Genomic DNA, 23,413 nt, shown 5'->3' on the forward strand with positions numbered 1-23,413 from the left:
GCGGCTTTGGAGAAAAGCATGGGTTCGAGTGAGAAATCCAGCCCTTAAGTGTGCAAACCACTCGGTGGGAACTCCGGTCCTTTGGACCGCACGCAGTCTACTGGTGGTTCGTGTGTGTAGACCTTGTGTGTGTGCTCTGCGTGCGTGCGTGTGTGTGTGTTTGTGTGTGTGTTTGCGCGCTCCTGCCTGCGCATCACCGGTATTTGGTGGCTGTAGGTTCCCATTTTTGTGTTTTGAGGAGAACATGTGGTCTGTAGCGAGCAGCATTTCTGAACACGTTCCTCAGTTCCCTTATTTACCTTATTTACCGTATTTACTGAGCGATTCTTTTAAACTTCCAGTTTATAGATGATTTGATGCTGCGGCTCCAGTAATTTCCCTGAAAGGACTGTTTTCCTCTTGTTGCTAGAACGTCCAGGAAGCCTCTTATTATTTTAATCACAACTTAAGGGGAAACTTCCACTTCCACTTTAAAATAATGAACACAATTAGCTGATACCCCCCCCTCCACCGCAGACCCCCCGAGGAGACAATCTGTCCACCGTTTTCGAGTGAATCCGCGATGTTCGGTGAGGGCCTCGAACAACCCACGTGCTCTGTGTGTGTGTGTGCACGCGCACCCCCCACGCAGCTCGGACTGCTCTCTCTCTCTCTCTCTCTCCGGTCTCCCCAGGAGTCCTGCAGAAGAGCTTCGTGGAGGAGACCGATAGGCTGGTGTCCGTCAACCTGTTGGTGGCGTCGGCAGTCTCGGCATTCGCCGCCGGGGCGGCTCTATCGGGCCTCGTCGTGTGCTGGATCATGGGCCGCAAGCAGCGGCGCCGCTCCCGTGGCCCCAGGGGCCTCTCCGGGGGCCGACGGCGGGGGGACAAGGAGCAGTGCGGCGGCGCCTCCGTGATGAGCGTGTCCCGCCCCGTGAGCGGCGACCGGCCCCGCCTCCAGGCCGACACCTTCTTCGTGATGCCCAACGGCTGGGTGGACGCGGGCGACCTGGATGCGGGGCTGCTGCCCACTCCGGAACAGACCCCCCAGCAGCAGAAACGTGCCCCCCCCGGGCTGCGGCGCGCCGACTCCGGGTGGGACCAGAGCCAGACGTTCCTGGGCTCCGCCGGGACCCCGTGCCCCCTGACCTCCTCCTCCATCTACCTGAGTTCCAAGCTCCTGCAGGGGGGAGGGCGGCGGCACGACGACCTGGGGGGCCCCGCCCTCTCCGCCGAGCGGCAGCACTTCCTGGCCCAGAGAGGGGGCGTCGCGGTGCTGCGAAACTCGGCCGTCGAGTACCGCTACCCGGTCACGCCGCAAGGCTCCCCCGACCGCCGCAGGGTGGTGTCGGCGCCCAGCGCTCAGCTGGACTTTGGGGACGGCCTGCGCTGGACGCACGGGGGCTTCGGGTTCGACGGCGCCGGCGGGACCCCTTCCGGCCAGCCGCGCCCTGGGTCGCACCCCCACCCGAACCTGGCTCGCGGGCCGAGAGGATACGGCGACGTGGCCGACCTCGGCCGCCTACTGGGGAGCGTGGTGAGTGAGCGGACTGAGGGCGGCCAGTGAGGGAGGGGCCACGCGACCGTCGTGTGCAGCGCGCCCCCCCCCCCCCCCCCCTCCCGCACGTGAACTGCTGTCGAAGGTGGGCAGGTCGCAGCCCGGAGCCCAGTCGCCCCAACCCGACATCCACAGAGAGACTGCATTTGGGGGGGGTGGGGGGGCAGGAGGGGGCGGGGCCACAGGACACTTTCGGCTCTATGGACACATCACTGACAGTCTGGCATCTCGCTCCTGTTCCCAGGCGAGCAGTTGTGTCCCCTGCCCTCGTACCCCTGTGAGTGTCCCCACTGGTCAGCACCTTTGGGGTTGGTATGGGGGGCACTGCTCCGTCCTCATGGGATACAGAGGCGTTTTATTCCCAGGAGAGATCGGAAGAACGTGAGCGCGGCGTTTGTTTGGCGCCCCCTGGTGGACATGGGAAGCACATCTGGGGCGACGGCCTCGAACCCACCTTGCTGCTGCAGGGCTGTGGAAGGAACAAGTTGAGATCAGTGACCGGGCAGCAGGACGGAAGGTTCCGGAAGCGAGGGAAGGGAAGGCGGTCGGTTTGTTTTCTCGCAGGACTACATGTGCTGTTTGCCAGGCGGCGTGGAGCGGACTGAGGAACGGGGTCGGGGCTGCGGTACTCAGCCGTGAGGCACTGCTCTTGGTTCCATCTCCAGGGCCGCCCACGGCGGGGGTCCTCAGGATCCGGGCCGCAGCGCCACCTGCTGACCGTCCTCCTCACCGGTTCTCGTCGGTTCGTTGGCGCCCCGTGGTTTCCGTCTGAAGTTCACCGCTTTGGTTCGGGGTGATTGATGAGGTTCCCAGCGCCACCCTCGCACTCCACAGGACACACACACACGCACTTGCGCGCGCACACAGCCCTTCGCGGCTCAAGAAACGTGCCGGAGCGGACGCTCGTTGCTCATAAGCTCAGTTAAGAGGATGGCTCAGGGTCCCGGGTTCGATCGACTCTGGGGACATCGGCTGTGAGGGTGAAGACCTTCGCTGCGCTAGCGAATTGGACCTGGGCTGGACGGGGCCTGTGGGGGTGCAGCGTGTGGAGCCCAGGAGCTGAGAACACAATAAAAATACTGGGCAAATGCGTTGTCCTTGTGTCTGTGTGTGTGTGTGTGTGTGTGTGTGTGTGTGTGTGTGTGTGTGTGTGTGTGTGTGTGTGTCGCTCCCAGAGGCACCCCTCTCTGCACCACTGACACTAGGAGGCACACTTTCCCTCACTCAGGTGCAGGATACTGACCAAAGTCAGGAGGAAGTGACAGGCAGCTCACCACACACTGCACCGAAGTACGATAAACTACGGTAAACTGTGGTAAAGTGTGGGAAGGTGGACTGAAGTGGTTTATTATGAAGTGAGCGTCACTTGGCCTAAAAGTTCCACACACACACACGCGCGCTGTCCTGTACTGAACATTGAGGAAAGTTCACAGCAGATACAGTTTACTGAGAAGCACAAAGACTCGTCCTGTGATGTGGGAGAACAAGGCCCCCCCCACCCCCACCCATCTCTACTGTCCCATTGATTCTGTGTCACATCCCTCGACACCTGGGTGACACGGGTTCAATACACACCTGTAGTGCTCAGGTGTAATGGAGGGTGTGTGTGTGTGTGCGCGTACTCTGCTCAGCTGTGTCTACCTGAACACGTCTGAATGCATGAAGTGAGAACATAGTGACGTGTACATTATTTACAGTGTTTTTACACACACAAACACACTGCAGCAGCATGGTGACCTAACTCTTCTCACTCGAATAAAACCCACAAACATGGTACAACAGCGTTTTACTGTCCTCTGTACTGAATTATTATTTTTGTTATTGTTATTATTATTGAACAAGGACCTGGACGCTGTCACTCATTGAGAAGAAGGAAACTCCAGGTTCATGTTGCGCTGATGCGTGAAGTGAGCAGCAGGAGGCGCTACAGGACCACCACTGCAGGGAGGGCAGCGGGCGAAAGTTTCCTTCTCTTTCTCTCCTTTTCTCTCACATTTTCATGGTAAATTCTAGAATGGGTGAGGGCATCAGTGACCCTTGCGTGAGGCCAAGAGGAACAAGTCAGGCTGTGGTGAAAACACGGTATGAATCAGTTTTACACTGTAAAAGCAACACTGCATAGTTAATAATGAGTTATAATTCCACCAAATCTGGCACATGGACCCTACGGGGGGCTGCGTTACAGCAGGGTGCCCCCAGGCCCAAAACCTCAGAGGTACAGGAGAACGCACCTTGGACACCACTTCGCCAAGGGTTCGTGCAGCAGGTTTGGCCTGTCCCTGCTCTCGGGTGGGTCTGGGGTTCGACTCTCGCTTGGGGTGCCTTGTGATGGACTGGCATCCCGTCCGGGGTGTGTCCCCTCCCCCTCCGGCCTTGCGCCCTGTGTTGCCGGGTTAGGCTCCGGCTCGCCATGACCCCCGTATGGGGCAAGCGGTTTCGGACAGTGTGTGTGTGTGTATTTATGGCAGAACCTCACAGGTGCTGCAGTTATTAAAACAAACTCAAACTTTCAACAAAAATCCCCAAGATATAAAATTCATTAAAAAGGCAAATTAATCCACTTTTGCTTTGTTCAAAGCTTCCTAGCTGCTCTGACCAATCAGGACCGAGCTGATGTTTCAAACACACACACAGTTTCTGAACCGCTCGTCCCATACGGGGTCACGGGGAACCGGAGCCTACCCGGCAACTCAGGGCGTAAGGCCGGAGAGGGAGGGGACACACCCAGGACGGGACGCCAGTCCGTCGCAAGGCGCCCCAAGCGGGACTCGAACCCCAGACCCACCCGAGAGCAGGACCCGGTCCCACCCACTGCGCCACCGTGCCACCGCGCCCCCTACTTATAGCTAGATATAAATACATAAATACATAGATGAGTCATATATACTTACGATATGCAACGCAACATAAGGCACTGTGTACAATAAACACGACTGGTGCTTTTGCTGTAAACGAGCACGGTGTCAGAAGCGCGTACTCGCATCGCCCCCGGCGACCGTGACGGCGCCCCTCTTCTGGTTGTGCGACACGAAAAACTTCTTGAACAGAAAGTAGTAGGCGAGCGCGTCCCAGCAGCAGTTGGTGGTGGCCATCCACTCGGAGACGTGGTAGAAGCTGTAGACGAGGGACGAGCAGCTCGTGGCCCGGAACTTGAGGAAGAACGCCCAGTGGATGGGGCTGTAGCACGTGGCGAACACGACCAGGTTCACGGTCATGATGCTGACGACGCCCGTTGCTCTGCTGCACCTCAGCACGCAGAAGACGGTCCGGACCGTGCAGGCGGTGATGACCCCCAGCGGGATGAAGAAGCCGACGACGACCAAGAGCTCAAAGAGCCCGTTCCTCAAGGGCTCCCACTTCCTTTCGTAGCAGCAGTTCAGGCTGCCGGCGCTGTTCCAGTTGAACGCGGCGCTGAGGGCGACGGCCACCGCCCAGATGAGGGCGCACACGGCCCCGGCGACCGGCTTCTGCAAGCCCCAGGCCCGCCGGCGCATGGGGAAGTTGACGGCGACGCAGCGGTGGACGCTGATGGCCGTCCTCGTGAAGATGCTGACGTACATGTTGAGGTAGTGCGTGGACACGAGGAACGTGCAGAAGGTGTCGGGCGCGAGGCGGCGGAAGGCGTCGTACGTCCTGACGGGCAGGAAGAGCAGCAGGGCGCAGTTGGCCACCGCCAGGCTGAACGTGTACACGTGCGTCTCCGTCCAGCCGGACCTCCCGCGGAGGAAGATGTAGACGGCAAAGCCGTTGAGCAGCAGCCCCGCGGTGAAGACGGGGATGTAGGCGACCTTCTGGAAGACGCTGCCCTCCATCGTGTTGCTGCAGTTGCAGATCTCTGCCATGTGCGGGCTGCGAACCTCGGGAAGCCGCGGCAACCTAGAGGACGACACGGGCGGTTTGATTGCGTCCCCACCTGCCAGAGGACCGTGGCAGCAATGGAGCTCCGCTGGCAGTCGCCGTTTACCATGTTTTCACCAGCGTGGACGCCGGGGTGGATCGGTCATGAGGCAGAGCGGGGGTCGCTCGAGGACGATCGATGACAAGGACGCCTGAAATAACCGAAAGCGTCCCGAAGGTCCCAAAAATGTCCTTTAGAGCTTTTGTCCACATGAACGGCAGAGGAGAAACGTTGGAGCGTTTCCTGGCGATTAAGAGGCGGCAGCGACCTCTGACCTGTGGAACGGGGTATGAAGGGTACTTATCTGGCTCTGATCTGTTTGTGGTACCGCGGTGAATGAGCTGCAGCACAGTGTGCTGCGTAAGAGTGCTCATCAACAGGTCCACTGACTCTGTGTGTGTGTGTGTGTGTGTGTGTGTGTGTGTGCATGCGCGCGCACAGCGAGTGTGATGCTCCGCTCTGAGACCCCAGGCCCCTGCTCGGTCTTTGTGTGCACTGATATTTCCCACGTTTTACCCGTCGCAGCGGTAAAGAATGAGAACCAATATGAAGCCATACTGTCCAAAATCAATACCCGACTCCAGTGATTCATTCAAATTTTTAGCTGCACATGTGGGTGGAGAAACACTAATAATAATAATAATAATAATAATAATAATAATAACTGGGGGGGCACGCCAGGTTCAGCCAGTACCCGCTGTGTGGCGGGTCTGGGGTTCGAGTCCTACTTGGGGTCCCGCCCGGGGTCTGTCCCCCTCCCCCTTCAGTCTTGCACCCTGTGTTTGCCAGGTTAGGCTCCGGTTCGCCACCACACCCCTCGGGACAAGCGATTCTTGACGATGGATGGACGGATAACAATAATAACAACAATGTTCTTCTATTTCTTTCTTATCTAAGCCGTCGCCTCCGCAGTCTCTCTGTTCTTATCGTGCTGAATGTACCAAACAGGAAGACTCTGGGCCTTTCGAAAAATCGAAACGTGGTAAAACAAGACGCGGCACCAAGAGCGCGAAGCGGCACGGCGACACATCCTGCAAGGTCACGAAGACGGTACAGACGGTCACATGCTGTCGCCACGGCGTGACAGGAGAGCTGCGGTGGCACTTCTGAATTTACCCCGTTGTGCTGTGTGACAGTGTCGATTCTTACCGTGAAATCCCGCGCCTGAAGTCACGAGAAAGAGCCGAATGCACTTCGGTGGGGGTTGACGCCTGCGGCGCGGCCCGGAGGTCTGAGGAGAGAGAGTAAAGAAGAAATTCTTGCGTTTAGAGCATCTCAGCCACTCGGAAGGTTGTGGCGTTGCGACCCGGTGTGGTTCCGCACGTAGGTCGCCCTGCTTCTTCTGTGCGGCGAAGGCGGAGGAATGCGTCTGTCACGTAGCTCGACCGCACGCCGGCTGCGCGCACTCGGCTGCACGTTGCATTACGGCTTGACATTTGCAGCCCGCACACACACACACGCGCGCGCACGCAGATATTTGGATGTCATTTACAGGTAAGCGTCCCCCAAGCACAGCCTTCTCTGTTCCCATGAGCCCCGGGTGACGATGTGCTCAGGGCTCGCCGAGCTGCGGTGTGTGTCGCCTCGCCAAAGTGTGTGTGTTCAATCATCGGCGCACCGTGCAGAAATGGATGCTGGACTTGCACGGGGACCCTGGGCCTCTTTGTGGGTGTCTTACGATATTTGTACTTTTCCTGGATGCATGTCGGCACGGTAAGTAGGCCGGGGGGGTGGAGGTACCAGGGCAGCCGTGCGCACGGACACGTTCCGCGAGGGGGGCGGCGTCCTTTCGAAGAGGAAAACAGAGCACGTTTCCCAGCCGCGACGAACGCGCTCCTGTTTCGAACAGGAAACCAGAGCATGTGAGGACGGGTGTCTCTGCTCTCTGCTCTCCGCCTGCTGTCTCTCCGCTGTCGAACCTCAGCCGCAGCCCCGCAGTCGTCCAAAGCGCGCCCCGGTCCGGGCGGCACCCAGCGCTTTCGCTCCCAGCGTGTGGCCTCGAGTCAAAGTGTCCTCGCCGCGCTCGTCCAAAACGAAGGAGAACCGTGCGGACCGTACTCACACCAAGCGGCGCGAACGCGTAGGAGGCGTGAGCCTCGTTCCCAGGCTTGTGCTACTGTGGGACGCGCACGCGAAAGCATATGTCCTCTGGAGCGGACAAAAGTGAATGTCTGGGTGTCCTGCGGAGAAGCAAAGGTGAGCATCGTGAGATCCCACACAGCCACATGTCCTCCCGGGAGCCACCCTTTCATTTTTGTCCACTCCAGAGGACAGTGCTTTTCACACGTCCCTCCCAATGGAGTCTCCATGAGGAACCCAGCAGCCCTTACTTACCAGCAAACGAACGACCGTGTTTTTACTCTCCCAACTTCCCAGTTATTCTCGGTTTCTTCTTAAAGCACCAAAGAGCCTCGGAGCTGCTGTCCGACGGAGCGTCTGGAGCTCGTCCGCCGATGACAGCCGATCCGCTCGAAAGTGATGGCGCAGTGATGGGTAAGTCAGGCTTCAAAAAGGCATTGAAAGGGGAAGTCATGAAAAGCAGCCCCCGCCCACGTGACCCTTTTTAAAAACCCATTTCCAGCGCAGCGGCACTGACCACACTGTGGGGAAACAAGGTGAACACCACCATCCCACGCTGCACCTGTTACGTAACGCGAGGCCGTAGGTCCTCCTGACCGCTAGAGGGCGCCGCAAGTCCTTTCTCTGAGCCGCAGAGCCCCTGCGAGCAGTTTGGGGACTGGAACAAACACATTAGTGATGGTGTAAATTATGTCGATGACAGACGGGACGAACACGGGTAACGAGGTAAAATCCAGCAGCGTGAACCCAGGTGTGGGTCTAGGGATGGCGCATGTGGTTGGATGGAGGACGGGGGGTGGGCACAGAAATATCCGAAAGTACAAAAGGAGAGAAAGGCATGATGGGAGGAGGGAACAGGCCAGGGTGTGTGAGCCCAGTGTGTCGGGTGGGAAGGGATAGATCTACGTTCGCAGGCCGGAGGGGGTGATGGGACTCATGGGCCGGTGGGTCACCGTGGGCGTACCCCACCTGTTACCTCGTTCTGTTTCTCGATACCGCTTCCGGGCTCCTCCGCTTGTTTGTGCCCATTCCGCGGTTTTCTCTCCTTCAAGTACGAGCCCCAGCCACACACAAACACAAACACACACACACACACACACAGAGCCTGAGGTGACAATGACTTTGCCAGTTGGCAGGCGAATGGGCCAATCACAGCACAGCGCTGTCACCCAGATTTACCGTGCTCATAAACTTCAAAGCAGGTTTTTTTTCATATTTCATCTCATATTTTCTATCCAGTCTGGTCTCATTTTAAACGTACTTTGTCACCTCAGCAGATAAAATTAAATGTGATCTGTGCGTGCGTGTGTGCGTGCGTGAATAATATGAGCTACTTTTATATATATCTGCTTCACCTTTTCGCTTTGCCTCACTTCACTCTCAAAACTGTTTGGTGGGATACACACATCTGAACGACACACACAGACACACATCGAAAGGTTTCGAAAATGTACCGTGTGTGTATGGTGACGTCTGAGAGCGGCAGCGAGGAACAGGTGCGGTCAATGTACGGTCAGGTGGCCCCGAGCCACCGTTCAGCCGGTCGATGGCTGCTGGAATATAGGTCAGTTTCACAGGGAGGATCGCGCTGAATCACCCGCATGAGGCAAACAAGGGTTGCCACGGCAACGTCTGCCGAACTGCCCATCCTCTCTGAGTGTGGCATCGCGTCGGGCCTGATTCGGTGGCGATTTTGCGAGCTGCGACCAGAACCTTCTTCGTACTCTTATGAAAGTGTTTCTGTAACAGAAAAATCAGTTCTACTCATTTGTTTGCCAATTATCACGTTTCACAAAGATCTTCAGCAGCTGAAACATCTGTGTGTGTGTGTGTGTGCGTGCGCGAGGATCATGGCTTCCCATGGCTTCCCATGCATTCGCATCTCAACATGGGAAGCCATGATCCTCGCGCACGCACGCACGAACAGCCGCGCACACACACACACACACACACACACACACACAAAACAATGATCTGTATTGGGTGTCGGCCCAGGAATGCTTTTGAGGCAAGTGCAAACTCTGCCAAATCCAGGAGGGAATCCACAAAAACAAACTGAAACACATTCCTCCCTGATCATCTGCTCCTTGCTTACATAACTCCGTAACTCCGTGTTCACGCCCACACGTCGGAGGGCCGCGGATCGACGTACTGTACTTTCTACCGAGAACCTCTCATTGAGGCGCCTGGCCCCCGAACCCGGCCGCCCCCTCCCTTTTTCACCAGGGTAAAGCTGTCAATGTGATACAGTGCGTGGCACAATCGGCGCTTGCAGTCGGACGGGCAGCTGCACACACCCTGGAGCTGCCAACAGACACCAGGTATCCCCACCCAGGGTGGAGAAGGAGAGGCGATTATCATGATGAGTGTGAAGGCACCTGAGACATCTGAGAGCCTCCATCCAACAATCCCAGAGCTCATGAATGGGTAAATTTAGTAGATCTGCTCAAAGCGCATCAGCGTGGGCCGTGCAGGGGTGCGAGCCGCCGGGTCTCGGTGGCATAGTGACCCATTGGCAGAGGCGCTGGGGATGGGGTGGGGGGGGTCACGCCGCTCTGCAGGCCCATGCGGGACGGGAGCCTCGGGATTAGTGCTCTTTGAAAGAGGAGAACGTCGAGGGATTAGCAGCGGCAGCGGGACCCGTGGGAAGGGAGGAGAGGCTGCCGAGAGCAGCATCCTGAAGTAATCCCCTTGTAATACCGCAATTACTTTACCGTGGGGGGGCTCCCATCTCCGTGTGCCTCCCGCATGTGTGATCTTCTGCCCCGGCGCAGCAGCCATCTGCTCTCCGTTCAGTTTTACTTTACTTTCGAGCCTCTCCGTCTTCACGCTCATCCCTTTAGGTTTACCTCTCTTAATCTGTCGCATCTCGCCTTCATTCATGTGGACGTGACACACCGAAATAAAGCAAAATTAATTACTTTGGTTAATGTGCATATTTTTGACGCGACTGCTTTAACTAGAGACAATGTCGCAGTTTGAGATTATTGTTGCTGTTGTTATTAACATTGTTGTCATTGCTGGTTAAGTAACTGTGATTCGCGAAAGGACATGACGCTTTCATTAGTTTTGTTACCGTTGCCATGACAACGGACGGGGCGCACCTCGGTGAGGCAGCGGGCCTTCGTGTTTACGTCCTTCTGGGAAGCATCTTGCCCTTGATCTGGGACACGGCTTGCAGGTTAGGGAACGCAAAGCAGGAGCGCTGCAAAGGAGAGGAGAGAAGTGCTGGAAAAAAGGGGAGAGGAAGGCGAAGAAAGGAACTGATGAAGAAGGATGCGCACGAGAACGGAGGAAAGAAGGGTCAGCGAAAGGATAGGACAAGAGTGGCCACTGCTGCCGTACAAAGGGCTTGCGGAGAGATAGCGCCTGCCGAGTCTGAATGCGACAGGGGTGGGGTGGGGTGGCACGGCACACTCTGTGCCCCTGTTGCTGTTCCACTAACCTACTTACGGTAATCTCCCCTCTCCTTGTTTCATAACTAAGCCAGCTAGAGGCATTGCATCACCGAGCCCTTGTGTGCACTCAGGGCCTCGCGCCGCCGTAAACCCTCACTGCCGCTCCAGCGGGGGTCAGTGTCAACGTGTGGGAATCAGCAGGATTCAGTAAGCATCCGTGGGAATCGACAGGTGGGAAATTTCAGTGGGAATCAGTCGAAATCACCAGGGTCAGCAGAAATCAGTGGGATGCAGAGGCAGTTTGTGGAAATCAGTGGGAGCGAGTGGGAATCGGCAGGATCCAGCAGATTATAAAAAACAGTGTGAATTAGCGGAAGTTGTTATGAATCTGGGAATGAACAGGAATCTGTGAAAATCTGTGGGATAAAAATTTGTGAGGAAAAACACTGGAAATGTAGGAATCGGAGAGAATCTATGGGAATTTGCTGAAACCAATGGGAAGCAGAGGAAGTCCTAGGGAATAAGCAGAAATCAGAGGGAGGCAACAGAAATCAATGTGAATTGGCAGGAAAGTGCACGCAAACACGCATGCGCGCACGCACACACACACACACACACATACACACACACACACACACACACACACACACAGCTCTCTGGCCCTGGCTGGGCCTCTCACACACTCCGGACACACTGAGTCCCCGGCGGTGTGTGACAAGACGGGCTGTACGCTGCCTGTGTTTCAGTGGACAGTGTGCCAGTTACTGCTGCTGCCCTTGGACCCAAAGGTTGCAGGTTTTAGTCCCACCGCTAGCTATAGCGCCCTTGCACAAGACATTTACCTTAAGTTACCCTGCTGTACACATGGGTAAACAACTGTCAGCCGCTTTGGAGAAAAGCGTGAGCTGAATGAATAAATATAAATGTAAGTGTGTCGAGAGCTCTGGGCTCTTCCTCATGAACAACAATGAATGTGTGCATTCTGGGTGAAGTACCAGAGTAAAACTGCTGACTGTGTGGAAACAGTGCGAGAACCCTTTGAAGTTGCCACACTCTGAGTGTGTTTTACCCGTATCGCCTGTGTTTGTGTATTGTTTGTGTATGTATGTGAGCTACGTGTGGAAATTAACAATATTATTATTGGGAGAACATGAATAGTCAGCAGAACATTTCAACGGCAAGACTTCAAGATCATGGGTGCTGTTGTGAGTTGTTTACAACTCAGCTGCTCTCCAATTTCTGCTCTTATACGCGCTATATATTTTATATGTAATAAATATAATATTTTATTCAAGTGTGACTTGTGTCAGGAATTTTATGCAGAAAGTTGAGGAAACTCAAAGACGAAAGGAGTGACATCACACATAGTCGAATTTAAGCCATGCATGATGATGAACACAGTCCAGTGGTTGAACAGTCGCACTGAAAAATACAAACGATAAATAAATGTCCATTTTATTATTTCATTAGAGAAAATCTGGAGCAACAACACATTGATTCTCCACAGCATCGCCTCCGTCTCCTTCTCCTTCTCCTTCTGCCTCAACGCAACAACGTCTCTGCGTCGCCGCTCCCCCTTAAGGCGCGCGTGCCGCCCGTGCGCGCTCCCGCCCGCCCGAGCTCAGATCATGTGAGAGTCCACGCGCGGAGAAAGTAGGTTACAGTCAGTCTCCGGAGAGAGGGAGAGAGAGCGCGAGAAGGAGGCGCGCGACTGGGCACCCGCGAGTAGCAGCGCTCGTTTCGCGCCACTCTCTCCTATGAGGATTTATTTATCGCTGCAACGTTTCTTTTAAACAAAAAACAGCTCGTTTGGTTTGGCAAAAACGAGTCACAATCGATTCGTCTCTGGAGAGCGGTACAGGCTGCCGCATCTGAAGGGGTTCGTTCATGTTTGGAGCGATTCGAAGGCAATAATAATAAATAATCACCATGAGAGGTAAGTACGAGAATGCACCTGTCGCTGTCCACGTCAGCCAGGTGTCTTAAACATGTCGCCGACGGACGTGTCTTGGACCGAAGCGTCGCTTTGAGTTTGAGCCGCTCGTTGTTGTTGCCGCTTCCGTTGACGTTTAGTCTCTAAAGGCTTAGCTCCTCTTCGTTGAGGAGATAATCCGCGAAAGCGGCTCTTCTTCCGACTCTTCACCTGCGCTTCTTCTCGTGACTCGTCAGCTTCACATATCATCTCTCCCTTTGATTATGAATGCGGGCATGTTTTAGCTGACTTTGGTGACAGTTGCAGTAACGTACAGTAAAGGGCGGGCGGTGGTCAGTAATATTATAAACACCCGTGATAAAATTCTCACGACCACACCGATTATTGTTCTTAAACACTTGTTAAAAAATTTATATGAAAAATACTTTTTGTCTGTGTATTTTATTTTTGAGTATCTAATTTAATGTTTGATATATGTAACTATTAGAGCATTTGACGTTAAAATGCTGCAGCCTGTTTCAGGGTGACTGCCGCGAGTTTGCAGGGAGCGCGAGCGAGCGCGCGCGTGTGGATAATTCCTGGCTTCCAGCGTGGCCGGCGACGTGCGGCGAGCTCTGCTGTTCCAGTGACCCATTTGTGTCAGTGCGGATTACATGGCGTTTGGAGAGGAGGGCGGGGCTTGGGCGGGGCGAGGGCGGAGTCGAAGGCCAGGAAAAGGAGGGGCCTGCTGTTCGCGTGCAAAGCCATGCGTGTTTGTCAGTCGGCAACAGCTCGAACGTGAACTTGAACTTCACTTGGCTCCAAAGCTTTTAAACATTAATCGGTACTTGATACAAATATTATCATGTGCACAACAGCACTTGGAGATTCTTAAAGTAAATTTGTACAGATTCCTTAAAAAAAAAAAACTTGAGGAAAAAAAAGCTGTTTTTTCAGATGGCTTTTAAAATTATTTTTAGTTACGAAAGATTTAGCAAGTGATCTGAAGTCCTCCTTGTTCTAGCGACACAGGGAAGCTCAGTTTCCCTGTTTGCCGAAGTGTCATTCTTGGGATGGAGGCAGGGGGAAAGGAGAGTGCCTGCCTGGTGTGCAGGGTGACAGATACTTTAATACTCCCCAGCTGTGCTTTTCTTGTATTTCACACCACTGTTGGCAAACCGTCCTGAAAATAAATGGAGTTGTTCGCACAGAGAATCTTAAGTCTGGAGGCATCTTGATGACTGCATCCCTGTGGCACTGACACACAAAGGCTTATGGGTGTGACATTCTTAAAAAGAATAATGTAAAGAAGTCTTTGTGTTAAGATCAATTCACCTGAAAGAGGATGATTTTGCACAGGCCACCTGCTTGCTAAATTAACTCACTTTCGCCATGGTAGTTTGTATTTCTGGAGACTGCGTTGAAAGTGGTTTGAGTTTTGGTGTCCTAGTGAATTTCTATCTTTCCCATTAACTCCCATGATTTAATTCAAAGCAATTAAATCTTCCATGATGTTTGATTTTATCAGTAATGTATGTATTTTGTCCAGATTATGTAGATTCACTTTGTTGTTTATTTCCACACCAAGAACCAAACACAATTAAATATCAAACAAAGCAATCAAGTAAAGTCTGTTTAATGTAGAGATAGGTCTAATGTACAGCTTTAACAGCTGGTTATGTAAAGACCAATGTGCATATGACCCTTGAACGGTGCCAGGTGCAAAAGTAAAATCAGGATGCAGTGGTGCTAAGATGGTGTGATATGAACAGCCGTCTGGCAGAATGCTCAATGTTTTAGCTGGCAGAAAGTCAGATGCACCTCCTTGTGAAGACAAACTAATTTAATATATTTCCTCAAATGTGCATGCCAGTCAGGCTGCATACCTTGAATGTAAGTCATAGGTATGATATAACACAGTATTGTTTTTAAAATAACTGCTTTTTAATTAAGTGTAATTAAAAGTAAAGACAAGAGGAAGCATATTTGCTTTTCTTCCTTATTGCTGTTTCTTCCCAAGAAGTATGGGTTACAAATAGGTTTGTATGCTTATGGACACACCTGTGCCAAGTATCTCTGTAGATGATGGCAAATAGCTGACAGTGAACAATTCAAATTTAATAATCTAGCCAAAATCCCTATTTGTGCTTTTATCCCAAGATACATTTTTCCTTGTAAGGTACCTGTTGTATGGGATCTGTAATATAGAACAGTTTCTTCAGTAATAAACCTGGTCTTTTGAGCAATCCAGTAGTATGGCCATGGTTTCTGTGCAACATCAGAACTTAATTCTCATTCCCTGTTGAAAGCTTGAAAGCACTCCTCTGTTAATGTATTTAACAAAATGTTTTGATAGTCTCTCTGCATTTTAACATCAGTCCTCTATTCCAGTTCTTGTTTAGTTCCACCTTAAATATGCAGGAAAAGGGGGAGGGGGGACAGCAAACAGATTCAAAGACTGCATTTGCTGGGCAGCCACCCACGCCCCTTGGCCGTGCCAATGGGAAAGTATGTCAGTAGGGCAGCTCGTCCGCATAGCCTGACTGCACCGTGCAGCTGAGTGGCAGTCAGCACAGCCAGTCGAATGCAGAGCTGTGCATATAGCAGCCAGTGAAAGTTTAGTAGGGGAGGTGAGGGGAGGAGCCAGTTCGTTGCTAGGGTGACCATATTTGAATGAGCGTGTTTGTGGAATGCAATCAGACAGCAGTTATATAACATCATACTGAAAGGGGGGGCCTGGCGGGGAGTGGATGGGATGACGAGAGAGATTTTCCATTGCTCAAATGGCACTTCTCTGTTCATTATTGAATTCAGTGTAGTGAAACACTTTGTCAGTGGTCTAACAGATACTGAAAAAATATTATCTGTTCAGTATTTTAGTATGTTTGCCTAGAGTGTAACGCATTACAACAAGTGTAAGACTTGTTAGATATAACATTTATGTACTATTTTGATTTATGATGTGCCGCTTCTGCAAGAAAGCTACAGTGAAAGGCATCAGTATGCTTGCTTATTGTTTCAGATCAAATGGGTTATTGGAAAAGAAAGCAGTATAATTACCACAGCCATTAACTATTTCAGTAGAACAGCTGCGTTTCAATTTATAAAGCGCTGCTCATTCGGTAGATTTAAGTAGGTGGTATCTGTAGCATTAGGTCACATTTCACAGCTGTTATAAATTCTTCAACTCAGCCTCAGCTGGGGAGAGAACTACTTAGCTAACCACTGAACCATCGCTGTGCATTAAACTTCAGTGGTGTTGCATGTAAATACATAATCTAATGTGGCATAATGACTACTAAATGTGTGAATGCACGTAAACATATGCACTTCTGTATTTGGTGTGCAGAGCAGTCCAAAAAGCATTCCAAAGGCTACCTGGTAGATTTTTCGATTTAAAGTATTTTACTATACAGTTCATAAAGTTTAAAATATGTATGTGCAATATCTTCCTTTATGCAATGAGTGCTGCTAGAAAGCTATTGACTTTGAATTCTTTCTGTAGAAAGAATCTGTTTAATCTTTATATCCAAGTACAGTATTCCTCATGGGAAACAGGTTAATTTTTGCAATTTCTTACAGCAGCCTGTCATTTTTGTATTGTTTCTGTCACTTGATGCTATTGGTTATAAGGCAGAAATGTTTCTGAAACATTTCTTCTCCCAACCTTCTCTGATTCCATAGCTCAAATTGAGGTAATTCCATGTAAGATCTGTGGAGACAAGTCATCTGGAATCCATTATGGAGTGATCACTTGTGAGGGCTGCAAGGTAAGTCTGTGAAACCAGGGGTTCATTCCATCCCGTTTCATTCCTGCCCTCCCCCGGACCTTCTCGTCCAGGTCCCATGCACTGGTGCTGAAAGTACTCTCTGTTTTCCTAGGGCTTCTTCAGACGCAGCCAGCAGAACAATGCCATGTACTCTTGCTCCCGGCAGAGGAACTGCTTGATCGACCGGACCAATCGCAACCGCTGCCAGCACTGCCGTTTGCAGAAGTGCCTGGCACTTGGTATGAGCCGTGACGGTGAGTTGGGGCATGGATTGCCAGCCAGAAGTGTTGATGGAAGCCTTTGGCAGTGATGTTTGTGTGTTTCCTCTATGGGGGTACGGGGGCGAAGCAGGCTTGACCGGGTCTTGTTCTTTGGTGGGTCTGGGGTTCGAGTCTTGCTTGGGGTGCCTTGCGACAGACTGGTGTCCCGTCCTGGGTGTGTCCCTTTCCCCTCCAGGCTTATGCCCTGTGTCGCCGAGTTTGGTTCCGGCTTGCCATGACCCCAGTTGGGACAAACGGTTTCAGGCAGTGTGTGTGTGTGTGTGTGTGTGTGTGTGTGTGTGTGTGTGTGTTTCCTCTTTTTTTGTGTGTGCAAACACTTTAACTGCCCCACCTTTGTCCTGCTACAGCTGTGAAGTTTGGCCGCATGTCCAAGAAACAGCGGGACAGCCTGTATGCTGAGGTCCAAAAGCACCAACGGTCTCAGGAGGCTGGGGCTACAGGTGCCCTGACTGCAGAGGAGGTCATTGAAGATGGGAGCCATAGACGTGCCTGCAGCAGCAGTGGCTCTAGCACCACCCTCAGTGATCTAGATGACATCACCACACTGCCTGATGGGCTTCTTTTCGACTTGCCGCTTACACCCGAGGGAGGCTGCTGTGGCCCGGAGTTGCTGGGGGATGGTGGGGCCAGTGGGTCGTCTGCACAGAGCTCACCAGAGCAAGGCGAGCTAGATGCTCCAGATGGCGGCCATGCCCAGCACGAATATGAGCTGCTGCAAGAGTCAGGCCTTTTCAGCGACTTGCTGCTCGGCCCGCTGCCCGAGGGCTGCTCCCTGCTTGAGATAGGTCAGTCACCATGGAAACATGCCTGCGGTCTAACGTGCCTGAGGATGCCAGGTTTTTTCCGTGTGTGTGTGCATGTGCTTATGCCTGTGTGTATAGTGTTTCAAGGGTACCACACCCACCAAGCTTATATAACCCCCCCCCTTTTCAGAGCGCATCACTCAAAACATATTGCAGTCACACCTGGAAACATGTCAGTACAGCACAGAGGAGCTGAAGAGGCTCTCATGGACCCTGTACGCACCTGAGGAAATCCGCAGCTTCCAGAGCAAGGTGACTATGTGGGGACATTACGCTATAAAGACAATGCATGGAGCCGTGCTGGAGGGTGTATAATTTCTGTGGGGAGACAATGACAGGGAGTGTGACTTTCTCCATGTTCCTGTCTGTCCCTCCTGCATGTCTCCAGTCAGCAGAAGCCATGTGGCAGATGTGTGCCAATCACTTGACCAACGCCATCCAGTACGTGGTGGAGTTTGCCAAGCGCATCACAGGCTTCATGGACTTGTGTCAGAACGATCAGATCATCCTGCTCAAAGCTGGTCAGTGATTATCATGGGCAGTGGCATGTGACCAGGGTCAGATGTGTATACACATATACACACAAACAACACTATGACTGTTATTACAAAACAGATATATGTGCATATATACAGGTGAAAGATGAAATGGGATGTGTTCTACACTAGTCAGCATGCTGTGTAAATCTGTGTGGCCCAACATGCCACATATATGATCTTTAAAATGTCTGGTTGCTGATGAAGTCTTTCCTTGCTTTTTTTGTTTTTTGTGTCTCCAACTTCACTCCTTTTATGTGTGTTCTCTGTGTTTTCTGTCTGCCGTTTATTACCTTGGTGATCAATGTTCTTACTGGAACATGATGTTTTGGTCTTTACAACACAAATCACTGAAACAAAACCAAACCGAAAAACGTTCTTGCACGTTTATAAACATGTGGTCACATTCAACTTTTCTTGAAATCTTCGGGATAAATGATAAACTGTGCTGTGCTCTTCCAACTCCACCTTTTATACAATTATCCTTGATGATTTTGAAAATGTTGACATTTGTGTGTCATCTCCATTCAATTTGGAATTTAAATTGATTTGTGTATGTGTTTTGTGTGTGTGGTGGAGCATCTTCTGTCCTCTTGTTTCTGTGCTTCCCTCCCTCTCTGCCTCCATCTTTCTGCTCTCTCTATGGTCACGCTCACCAGGCTGCCTGGAGGTTCTGCTGATCCGAATGTGTCGGGCTTACAACTCTGCCAACAACACGGTGCTTTTTGATGGGAAGTTTGCTGGAACACAGCTCTTCAAAGCCCTGGGTGAGTCAATACCCTCAGTGCTGTTTTCTTACGTACAGACTGAGACAGGCACCTCTCAGCTGACTGCATGCGTGAAATGGATTTCCATGAAGAATTGAAGACTAAGGGCTCCTTTACTGTGCTTACCATATGCCTTCTTTGTGCTTCGCACAGTGGCCTGTAAATTAGATGGCTAGTCTATAATAACTTCTTTGTTTAAAAACATAAATGCCTCTTCTTCATTTGCAAAAATATATCCGTTTGTCAGCTTTGGTCTCATGTACTGAGGCCTGCATAGTGGTGTACTGTATCCTAGTGTGGTGTTCCTCCTCTCACCCCCAGGTTGCGATGACCTGGTGACTGCTGTGTTTGATCTGGCCAGGGGCCTGTGCCGTCTGCAGCTGTCTGATGAGGAAATGGCGCTGTTCACAGCATCAGTTCTCCTGTCCCCAGGTACGCAAAGGGGCCTCTCTGCAGGCATGACAACAAAAACTGGCAATTTCTTAAAAGGCATGGGGATGCTTGCACAAGACCTCTACTTAGAGTTTACTGCTGTTGTCACCCAGCCATGATACTTATGCCTCCTCACCTGCAGACCGGCCCTGGTTAACTGATGCCATGCAGGTGCAGAGGCTGCAGGAGAAGGTTTACCTTGCACTACAGCACTCTTTCCACCAGAGTGGTGCTACAGAGGAGAAACTCACCAAGGTAGGGCAGTGGGCCATGTGGCATGAAATCACCAGACTGAGACCATTTCAGCAGGAGTAATAGTGAGCAATACTGGATTGTGTTATCCATTGTAGAGATTAATTTTTTATGTTATGATCTTTTCAATTCTGTGATTACAGATGGTGTCCAAGTTGCCCACAATGAAGTCCATCTGCAACCTCCATATTGACAAGCTGGAATTCTTTCGTCTGGTCCATCCAGAAACGGTACACAGCTTCCCACCGCTTTATAGGGAAGTGTTTGGCAGTGACATTTCCTTCCCTGACATCACCGAGAGCTAAACTTGGTGTGAGAGAGAGAGGGGGGGAAGAAACATGGACAATACCAGGAACAGCAAGTCCAGTGACCATCCTGCAAAAGGTTGTTTCCCCACACATAGCCTCCAGCCTCATGCTGTCTCTCCCTGCTAAGCCTCTGGGTGTTATCTGTGGGATAGGTTTATATGGTCCAGTCCTGGATGCTGCATCCTACTACCCTCCCCCCCCTTGCCATGGAAGCACCTTTACCTCCAGAATTCCCCAGCAGCCCCTCATACATTTCCCAGGCCTTCTGGCCAGGCAGAATGTAAACGACCCCCCCTTCTTATCCTGTAGAGATGCACTCTGGATGAATGTATGCCCTGCTCTTGACTTTCTGTGGCAGTAGTTAGTGTCGTTGGTGGGGCCTTTGGGGGTAGTAGATTGCAGGTTTAAATTCTTGGAGGAGAACTGCTGCTATACCCTTTAATAAAGCACTTAATCTTAGAAAATTGCAAAGAGCACTTAACTTCAGGAAAATATTGATATACATGAACAGGTAAAAGTATAACACTACACTAAGTTAAGCAAGAATGGTGTATTTGGAAGTAAAGTAGGCAAGAGTAATCAGCACACTTTTAAAAGTGCTTAATTTTTTTTTTTTTTTTTTAAAAATTGGTTTTCTTCAGCCCCCCCCAACTATAACACTCTTAAAACACACAGACAGACAGACAGACAGACAGACACGCTGCCCAGGAAGTTGTTCATAGCCAGCCCTCTGTCCTGCATCCCTTTTCCTTCTGGGAACACCATGTGCTCAGAGGAGGGTGGAAATGTATCCAGTCTCTTAATGTTATGTCTGTCAATACATGTATTAAATATGTGTGTGTATAAGTGCGTATATATGTGTGGGTGTAGTGGAATGGGGTGGAGAAGAAGTATGAATGACTTCTAGTTTCCTAGCAACTATCTCAGTAAAGGAAACATACTCCTATGGCATCCTGGCAGCTGCAGGGGTGCATTAGAAGGCAGCCACCTTTGCTGGACTTCAGTATGAGGGCATAGGAAAGAAAAGGTAGGGTGGGGGGTTTTAAGTGTAGGTGGGGGCAAGGGGGTAACCATGAGAAAATGATGCACCATCAAAGAGTGGATCCAAATGCTCTCTGGGCCTTTTGTGCCCTCCACATGAGATGACCTCACCCAGGGTGGCTGTTTTGTTTGCAGGAAATGCCCCCAACCAACCCCCTCCATCCCACAACCCCCTTCCTGTGTAGTTACCCTCCTTCAACCTTCCACTTCTCCTTTCTAGAACCTTTCACAGCAAGTGTTGACAACAGCTACCCCCCTGAGTCAGGTAACAGCTGATCGATTATTAAAAGATGTTGTTTTACACTTACAAAAATAACATGCAGGAAAGAGCGAAGGGAGGGAATTGTACAAAAAGATGCCTTTTGTGAATTTTCTCACCACTTTTGTGAGCGAGGAAGTCCTGCTGAGATGAGGATTTCTCTCAGAAACACCTAGCAGTAGGAGTAATGACAGTGCTCCAGGGCTGTGTGTTAGCCACTCTATCTACGTGTTTCTCTTACCGTGACGATAAGCGTTGACAATCACTCCTTGCTCCCATGCCTTGAATGCCTAGTCACATTTACTATGGTAAAGGCGCTGCTCTGTGGTGTGTGTGCGCGTGTGTGTTTTCCATTGTTGGAGCTCGTAGGCCCCACAGTTGTAGGAGGTCGGCTTCTCTGGTGCTCGGACTGTAGGGTTGTAACGGGACTGTGCAATAAACGAGATATCCTCAGTGCTGTGGGTTCAAGACTTGAGGGCTTTGGCCAATGTCTCCCACTTTGATAGAAATCCATTTTACCTCATAACTTTTTACTCATAATCAGCTTAGTGTTCACGGTGACTCACAATGGTGCGTAGCCATAAGAAAATGCGTGTTCACCATTTGTTAAGTGTTACTACAGCGGCGCCTTACAAATATACATACACGTGTAGTACTCCACTTGTAGCTCTAGTGTCCCTCTGCGGAAAGCACGTGACGGGGTTTGGTGCGGTCTCACTCAGTTACTCAGGGAGATAGCTGGGCTGTCTGTTCCTCAGTGTCGTACCTTTCAGCCTCACACACCTTGCACCGAATACGAGACCTTGATCCCCAATCACTGTGTCCAGTAGATGCGTGTCCCATTGATGTGAACCCCCTCCCCCCACCCTGTCTGACGTCGATGTTCTCACGGGGCCTTCGGGCCTGAACTGTAAACGATATATAGGATGTGACAAAGTCAGCGTTAATTTTGCTCTTTGAATTTAACATTCGTCTTGTTGCAGTTTTGATTGTTTTCTGTACCCTGCCGACACCTTTCAAATCTTTACCATTTAGTTTCCATCTTTAGTCTTGTAAAATTGTAATTCTATTTTTTTAAAAAGAGTAACTATATAAAAGAATGTTGATATATTTGTCAATATTGTTTTTCATGTCCTCATATTTACCAGTGTAAGAATTGTCAAAGAGAATGGGATATATATATATTATTAATGCAAAGGTGAACGATAGAGTACAAAGTTGACAGGATATAAACATGCATATATTATTAAGACAATAACAGGTTGTGGTTTAAGAATGTAATAAAGATTTTTGTATAGAAAATTGTGTATCGGTTTCTATTTCATGAGTCCAGTTTGACTCCCAGCGCAGAGCTTCATTGTGTTCTTAATCGTAATGGCAGATTTTCAGAAGTTCATCCTAAAACTGTTGACAGTTCCATTTTTGGGGAAGAACGTGTGCTCAAAGTGCACTCCTTACGAAGCCTTTCATTTAACGAGTTCAGGCATGCTGACTCACTTGATCTCCCCTTAGTGTCTTTGGCTATTAATTTTCACCATCTGCGCCTTTTCTCAAATGGTTAAGGAAGATGATGACCCTTTGACTCAGACTTCCTTCAGGTCCGGTACCGGTCTATCCGTTGGATCTCCAGATGCCTGGCCTAACATCTCTATAAAATTCTTTTGGAGGCGGTCCCCGGAGCGCTGACACACTTCCTGCCGCCGCCCTTATGGTGGAGAGATCAAACGCACACATCCAGCACAATCTCTTTGAATGCAAGTACCACCCACAGCCTTGGGTTGACTTTCCAAGCTTAGGATCATTACCTAAGTGAAATCTAGAATCCATACTAACACTATGAGATCTTTAATACAGTTTAAAACAAAATCCAAATATGTCACTTTCCCATCCATCTACCGTATCAAATTACAGGTACTGAAACACACATCTTTGTCTAAGTTCATTTTTCTCAATTTCACAGTTGCTAACAAAGCCAACATGTTGAAATATTCATGAGCGAAATATTTAATAAACGAGAAAACGACACAAGCAGTTTTTGTCTCACATTGGGAGCTGTCTGTTCTTAAGAACACTTTTCACAAACAAGTGACCCTTTTGTGACATAAGAATTTGGGTGCAGTTAAATTCATTAGCGACGTAAA

The 23,413-nt window shown here is 50.7% G+C and overlaps 3 protein-coding genes across 6 annotated transcripts in view; 2 read left to right on the forward strand and 1 right to left on the reverse strand.

The window, feature by feature from the left end:
* Positions 1-1,582, forward strand: part of LOC108921721 (semaphorin-6B-like) — a 36,727-nt gene extending 35,145 nt beyond the window's left edge. For all 4 annotated transcript variants that reach the window (XM_029249235.1, XM_029249233.1, XM_029249234.1 and 1 more), the window contains exon 17: positions 674-1,582. In XM_029249235.1, coding sequence (XP_029105068.1) covers positions 674-1,545 — 872 coding nt within the window. In that variant the 3' untranslated portion in view covers positions 1,546-1,582. The remainder of the gene's footprint in view (positions 1-673) is intronic.
* Positions 1,583-4,499: 2,917 nt separating this feature from the next.
* On the reverse strand, positions 4,500-6,832 carry LOC114909459 (G-protein coupled receptor 35-like). The gene is made up of 2 exons (XM_029248988.1): positions 6,584-6,832; positions 4,500-5,412 (listed from the first exon to the last, which is right to left on the reverse strand). Exon 2 carries the CDS (start codon positions 5,376-5,378, stop codon positions 4,500-4,502), a length of 879 nt encoding a protein of 292 aa, XP_029104821.1. The 5' UTR covers positions 5,379-5,412; positions 6,584-6,832.
* A 5,726-nt stretch (positions 6,833-12,558) lies between these two features.
* Positions 12,559-22,568, forward strand: LOC108921755 (nuclear receptor ROR-beta-like). Its single transcript, XM_018731439.1, has 10 exons — positions 12,559-12,847; positions 16,508-16,593; positions 16,706-16,847; positions 17,222-17,659; positions 17,808-17,929; positions 18,066-18,198; positions 18,873-18,980; positions 19,302-19,412; positions 19,555-19,667; positions 19,808-22,568. The coding sequence occupies exons 1-10, from the start codon at positions 12,841-12,843 to the stop codon at positions 19,967-19,969; spliced, it is 1,422 nt and encodes a 473-aa protein (XP_018586955.1). The 5' UTR covers positions 12,559-12,840; the 3' UTR covers positions 19,970-22,568.
* The last annotated feature ends 845 nt before the right edge of the window (positions 22,569-23,413 follow it).

The sequence above is a fragment of the Scleropages formosus genome, chromosome 25 (genome assembly GCF_900964775.1).
Source record: "Scleropages formosus chromosome 25, fSclFor1.1, whole genome shotgun sequence".
Taxonomy (NCBI): Eukaryota; Metazoa; Chordata; class Actinopteri; order Osteoglossiformes; family Osteoglossidae; genus Scleropages; species Scleropages formosus.